Source organism: Lycium barbarum, chromosome 3, assembly GCF_019175385.1.
Source record: "Lycium barbarum isolate Lr01 chromosome 3, ASM1917538v2, whole genome shotgun sequence".
Classification (NCBI taxonomy): domain Eukaryota; kingdom Viridiplantae; phylum Streptophyta; class Magnoliopsida; order Solanales; family Solanaceae; genus Lycium; species Lycium barbarum.
The window spans coordinates 56,125,855-56,132,820 of NC_083339.1; the positions used below are offsets into that span (position 1 = coordinate 56,125,855).

At 33.9% G+C, this 6,966-nt stretch overlaps 1 protein-coding gene across 1 annotated transcript; it reads right to left on the reverse strand.

Moving 5' to 3' along the window:
* Positions 1 to 444: 444 nt before the first annotated feature.
* LOC132631240 (uncharacterized) lies at positions 445 to 5,334 on the reverse strand. The gene is made up of 5 exons (XM_060346841.1): positions 4,947 to 5,334; positions 2,283 to 2,441; positions 1,977 to 2,102; positions 1,293 to 1,472; positions 445 to 855 (listed from the first exon to the last, which is right to left on the reverse strand). Exons 1-5 carry the CDS (start codon positions 5,157 to 5,159, stop codon positions 814 to 816), a joined length of 720 nt encoding a protein of 239 aa, XP_060202824.1. The 5' UTR covers positions 5,160 to 5,334; the 3' UTR covers positions 445 to 813.
* Between the last annotated feature and the right edge of the window lie 1,632 nt (positions 5,335 to 6,966).

Genomic DNA, 6,966 nt, shown 5'->3' on the forward strand with positions numbered 1-6,966 from the left:
TTATTAAAGAAGAAATATTACAAGTGTTTACAACACTCAACCTCACAACCCCAATCCCAATTACACTCAAGAATTTTACCACAGAAAATTCTCTCAAAGACCTTCTCTTACTTAGGCCTTTCACTAAGAGTATTTCTCTTAGATTTTTTCTCTCTTGAGATGTGTATAGCAAATGATCTTAATGATATCTTACAAATGAACCATAAGCTACCTATTTATAGGAATGAATTTCCTGTGATGAGGTAAGCGCTTACATCACGACTATTATGAGGTAAGCGCTTACATCACGACTATGTGAACAAAAGAATTGACTTGTTTGGCCAATTCCACACCTAACAAATTGAAGTCACTAGAAATTATAACCATCACATTGGCCAATCACAGAAGAAGTGTCCGTGAGATAGATTTATGCCACGATTTGCTTATTATAATGAATATCAAATCTCGCAGAGGTAATGCTCTTCTTAAGTTTGTTGAAGATAATGTTTAGATTCTTATGCACTGTCTCACTCTTCAAAGTGGCAACTGAAGGGGAAAAAACACTAAATCTAAGACAACTTTTCAAGATTGTAAGATCTGCTTCTTGCTGCTTCCAGATGACTTACGAAGGAAGAAGAAGATATAATGTCAAAGGAATGCTTATTACATGAAAACGCATATTACATTTGTACAAGTAGGTGGAGGAATTACCATGTCATCATCTTCAGGATTGTCTCCCTTTTCACAAGACTCCCGAAGGATCTTATTTTCTTCTTCAAGCTGAGAACACCTTAGTTTTGCAAAAGCAAGATCTGCTTTAACAGTTTTTAGTTCTCATAGAAGAAGCTTGGCTTTGGCAGCAGTTGCCATCGCCACCTGAAACCCAAAATACATGCCAATGATGCACTTCACCAGTAAGGAGATATATTACCAAAGGAAGTTCATAGTAAAACCCCACACAAGAATTCAGAACAATAAGGGAGCTACGTAAACCTACCATTTAGAGAACTCATGGGATTTCATTCTGTTAAGTTAATATTGGTATTGAGGGTAATCAGGTGAACTACTGCTAATATATGAATGCAAAATTATGTCATCCATTTGTGTACTTTTCTCAAATAATCTTACTAATGGATTATTTAGTTAGTGATAGGACACTTCCACTTGCCAAAAGTACAACACAATGTCACAGTTCAGATTTTGAACTACAGTTGTGAAGTAGACCTGAAATCTGGAAAAGCGTTCTCTCTGGATATTTTATTGCCTTAGTTCTAGATGAGCAAGAAATACATTATAACAAGTTGCCAACTTACTTCACGAGATGCCTTTAGTTGATCCTCATGATTGGTTTGTCTTGAGGATTGCTGCCATTGGCTATGTAGACCAGAGACAGGATTTTGTTCCTCAGAGTTGGCACCTTTTCTCCTGATCTGCAGTTTGTGCGTCTCTTGAATAATGTTAGCGGTCTTGTTCTCAACAATTGTACGCCCCTCCTGAGATTCAAGAAAAACTTATGTTGAAGCAGCACTTACCTGATTAGGAAATCACATACACTATAAGCTATTCTTCTGAAAATCAACTTGCATTAGATGACAAATTGAGCCATGATCCTCATTCTTAGGCACAATAGAATAGAAAAAGATGAGATAGATAATTTCCAAATAAACAGTTCATTTATATATTAAACACATACATGGTGGACATGAGGAATCATGAATATGAAATTAGAGAAGAGCCTTGCACTTTCATAAATCTATTTGAATTGGTCATTCAATGCAAATATACTATTACAAGCTTATAACTTCAGCTTATGTCATAAAACACTGTATCAACTAAACAATCATTTGAAACAGATAAAAGATTTTCAGGAAAATAGGAAATTATAAATTAGTGTAGAAATCATGTCAGAAAATTAATGAACATAGGAAGTACCATAATTAACAAACTTCAAAAGCTAGCATATGAGCTTCTTTGCAAAGAAATGGTACTTATTATACCTCCAATGCATTTCCAATGGTGTCACCAATGTGGTTCAAAGAAGATGTGAGTGCATCCAGGCCTTTCCGCAGTTTTGGATTATCCATTTTTCTGGACACATTAGGGTTCTGATATTGCTGATAAAACTGGATATTGATATTGGAAAGTTAGATCAGAAGCTCATAACATAAGCATGAAGTGTTTACTGAAGCATTCCTTTGGATAAACAGAAGAGACGAAGTTCTATAAATGGGGATAAAATGAGAAAATAGTTGTAGTTATATTCCTGCTTGAGGTTATTCATGTTTTATGGGGTCAATGATCACCTGGGTTTCTTTTAGGGAGCTGCTGCCCGGAGCTTCAAATTGCGGTGAAATGTTGTCATCTTCAAGAATTGCTTTAGCCTTCTTTGCCAGAACTCCCCAAAAACCACCTGTTTCATTGGAACTTGACAATGATGTATATTCATAGGAAGGAGGAGCAGCCTGATTTCCAAGCAAATTGCACGTGAATATCAGAACCGAGAAAGTAGTTGTAAAATATGATGGCAAGTGCTAGCTGTGGAAACCTTTCTTATGGAAATTCACGAAAAAACACAAAAATATGGGGCACAACGAAGTCCGCACCGACTATTCGGATTACATATCAAGTTCAAAATTAAAAATCAGAATGTGCACTGGTAAGAATTAGCAGTTTAAATAGTTAAACATTAACTTTTTTTTTTTTTTTTTTTTTTTTATATTTGATAAACGTGATGTCCAGGATACCTGCCACTTCCCACCCGCAAAAAGTACCAGGTAAGATCCACCAAGACTAGTTAATGAACTAATTAACTAGGCCTCAATCAAATATTAGTTGGGATCTGTTGTATTAATCCTCTGTATTTCCAGTCCAATCAGGTTCATTTCATTCCAATACTAGATAAGCAGGGGAGAAACACTTGTTCAATAAACTGAAACTTTTACTTTCTTCAACATTTATAAGCATTTAATCAGAGGCTGATCTAGGATTTGAAGGTGGCGGGTGCCACAATTTTCTTCAATGTACATTTTGTTAGGAACGTGTATTTGGGTCGGGTCCATCACTTTTGAGTTTATTCGGGTCAACTTAATAGGCCGTTTTTTATTTGCAAATATAAAATTACATCTCAAAAATTAAGAAACGAACATAATTAGCATTTTAAACAAGGAATCACACCCATTAACAACAGAAGTAAAATCAACATTTTCACCAAGGAACTTACATCTTTTATGTATATTAAAAAATGAACTTGCACAAGTAAAATAACATCTTCAATAAGGGAATTACACCAATCAAACTAAGAAAAATAATAGAAAAACTCTTCAATAGGTAAATTACACCCCATAGGTAAATGTAGAATTAGGTAAACTACAAGTTCTCAAAAATATATCATAAATTCCATGTATTTTCTAAGCAACGCTTACGAAATTTCCATCACAATTTAAGTAGTAAATAGATTGAATTTAACAATTATAGAAAAGCACGAATTTTTATAATACATTCCCTCCGTCCATTTTTATTTATTCACTATACTAAGATAGATGTCCACTTTTACTTGTAAGTTGCATAGTTTGAAAACCCAAGACATAATTTACCATTTTATACCTATCTTACACTTATTATTAAGTACTCCCATTCATTTCTCATTTTATTTATTACTTATTAAGAGTGTCCAAGTCAAATATAGACAAGTAAACATGGACGGAGGGAGTAATCAACAAGAAAAATTATAAAAAAATTGAATTTTGATCTCAACCCAAAATTCTCATTGCGACCCAAGTTTTTCGATTTAAATATTCACAGATTTAATTTTAGGGATTTTGAAGTTTCTATTTTGTGTGTTCTCGCTAGAGATCACAGATAAAATAATAGAATAAATGAAAGACAATATAAATAATAAAAAGATAAATAGAAAATTAGGAGAGCCAAAAAGGGAAATGACTGGTACGAAGGAACTAAAAAGCACGAAGAAAGACGGGAGTCGGAAAATGTTCAAGATAGATTCAAACTTGTGTCTACCAGCCATGACACCTTTGTGTAATTTGCAACTGGGGGTGGTAGGATCAAATATTTAATCTAGTTTAAGCAAATTGCAATATAGGTATATAAAATATTTATCAATCTAGGGAGTGCCATGCCACCCCTACCCTAAAGGTGGATCCGCCCTTGCATTTAATGCTCACAGATACAGGTGATTTCATTTTAACAGCAGTAGAAGGATATGCAATACTCCAAAATAGGTACTCCCTCCGTCCTATTTTAATCGTCGCTTTAACTCTTTTCAAGCCCATTAAGAAAAACAATTAATACAAGGTGTAATTTACTAAGTTATCCCTATTTATTATAAATGTTTTTTGAGAATTGAGTAAATATTAAAAAGGAATACTCCCTCCGTCTCAAAATATTTGTTGTGGTTACTAAAAATAGTTGTCTCAAATTATTTGTCATTTTCGGAGTTCAAGGCAAAATTAATCATCTTTTTCCTATTTCACCCTTGGTAGAATTTTTCTTGAAGACTACAAACCCCTTCATTAACACATAAATTGATTTGAACATTTAATGTAGAGAGATAATAGCTTAGAAATAAATAAGGTTAAAGTAGTAAAAAAATCCCTTTCAATCACTGTTTTTTAAGGGGCGCGTAAACCAAAAAAGCGATAAATATTTTGAGATGGAGGGAGTATTTCTTTAATGTTGGAAATAGTTGCTAACTCTGGTCTTGAATTCCTAAAGTAACACTTATTTTGGAATAAATTTCTTATGATAAAGAAACATTTAAAATGGGACGGAGGGAGTACTGTAATTTTCAAGGAAGTAAATTTCTCTCGCTCTGACTAATAGTTATTATCTCAGAAAGTCATCATTCATTCTTGATTAGAATTTTCTTCAACAAAGAAAGTGACTTACTGACATAATAACTATTAGTTGAATAACCATCAATCTGGAAATGAAGAGTGAGGGGATCTGACCTGAGAATTAGGATGTGGAAAAGCGGAATCGGCATAAGCAGAGGAGAGAGAAGAGTCACGATGAGCGGCAGAGGCTCTAATCGCCTGAGCAGCCAGACTTGACGAAGAAATTGTATCTCTTCCTTCATCATCATCATCAGGAGGAGGACGAAAAACGTTCTCCTCCTTGATAGTTGACGACTTTGTGATCCCTTGCCTCCTTCTATACGCCATTCAACAGGACCACCACGTACACAACCACTGAATTGGATGTATTATTATTATTATTATTTGGATTTGATTTGATTTTGCTGAACAGAAATGTGAGGGAAGAGGGTGATGGAAAATTGGAATGTGCGGGAAAAGGAGTCTAAAGTTGTAACCAACTCCTCTTTTTAAGTTGACATTATTTAATGCCCCTTTATTTTATTATTAAATCCACCGTCTCATAACTGGAAGTCTTTTTTTCTGTTTTTTCTTTCTTTTCAGTTTGCCTAAATTGACAGTACAGCACAAAATAGGCCCCATTTGATGATTTGTCAGCACATATTTTTAATTCAGCGAATTATACTTTGACGTTACTTGTTGATTAAACAATTTTGTTTCTGAATTTTATAGAAATATGAAATTTATGCTTACAAAATTAGAGTTGTCAGCAGGGGCGGAGCCAGCCAGCATACGGCTTGCGGGTTCGGCCGAACCCAGTAACTTTGGTTCAAATCCTGTATTTGTCTTAAAAAATTCATTGAATAGGTATAAATTGTTACTTTCGAACCCAGTAACTTAAACGAATTAGCATCTCGAACCCACAAGCTTCAAATCCTGGCTCCGTCTCTGGTTGTCAGCTTTATTTAGGTGAAAGGTTCAATTTTGTTGTTAAAATTCGAAATTGCTCAATTTTACGCTTCGCTATATTTTGGATCCATTTTTACTCTTGTTTTAAGCAAATTATCTCGTTTTTTGTCTTGGCATTAATAGAGCTTCAACCTGAAATGGATGAATTCCACGGGTCAAAATACTTCGAGAAAAATTTGCCATTTTACGTTTGAGTATGGTTTAAAATTCCCCGCAAATTGGAGCTCCACTAGGGTCAATTGCAAAAATGAAATGTTTTCATAGCGGAAAGCTGGTAAGATTAGACCCAAAATATTATAGAGGGAAAAGTTGCTTAATTTCAGATAGTATTGGACAAATTTAACCATTTTCCTTTATTTCTTTTAGTATTTTTTAGATATAAATGTCGTTAAAGTGCAGACCACACATATAACCTTCAATTAGAATTTTCATTATTTAACTATATAGATTTACGTATTCTTCATATATTCACTTGTGTTAGCAACTATTATTATGGTATATTGGTATGATTTCCCGAACTTGCTGGAGCAATGATGTCAAACTTTACGTTCCAGGAGACAAGACCATGAATGAAAGTTGGTGAAAGTATTACTGATGTTCATTCCACGCTATTTAGAGTACTTTTTATTCCAACTAACTTTCTTATTTTTATTTCATGTTGTCCTAAAAAAAATTCTATGTTTCAGGAATAATTTCTTTTTCTGCAGAGACTTATAAATCTGTTCTTGTTAGTATACAATCAAAATGGTATTCTGAATCTACCTTTGTTTTGTTTTCATTTCTGTACTCACGCTCATTTGAATGTACTATTGTTTTTAGCTTTTAACTTAAAAGGTCACGTTCCTTGTGTAAAAATGCGCTACTAGTTTGTCATGAATTGATGACCCTTCTTTTCTTTAGCCATCCCATCTTTTCTGAAGTTAACTTCACTTATTCATGAAGACTGATCAATCATATGATATGTGTCACTTTGTCTTTCGATCCTTCACCTTGCACATTAAAGACCAACAAAACACTAAATGATACTAACTGAAACAGGAAAGTAGAGAGGCTTGGCTTATAAAGTATCCAATAATTTTAAGTTGTTATAAGGATCAACTCAATCAGCTTGCTCAGAGGATATTTTAAATTCAATGTATAAGTTTTATATGATAGAAGAGCATCCAGCAACCAATCTATTTCGGAG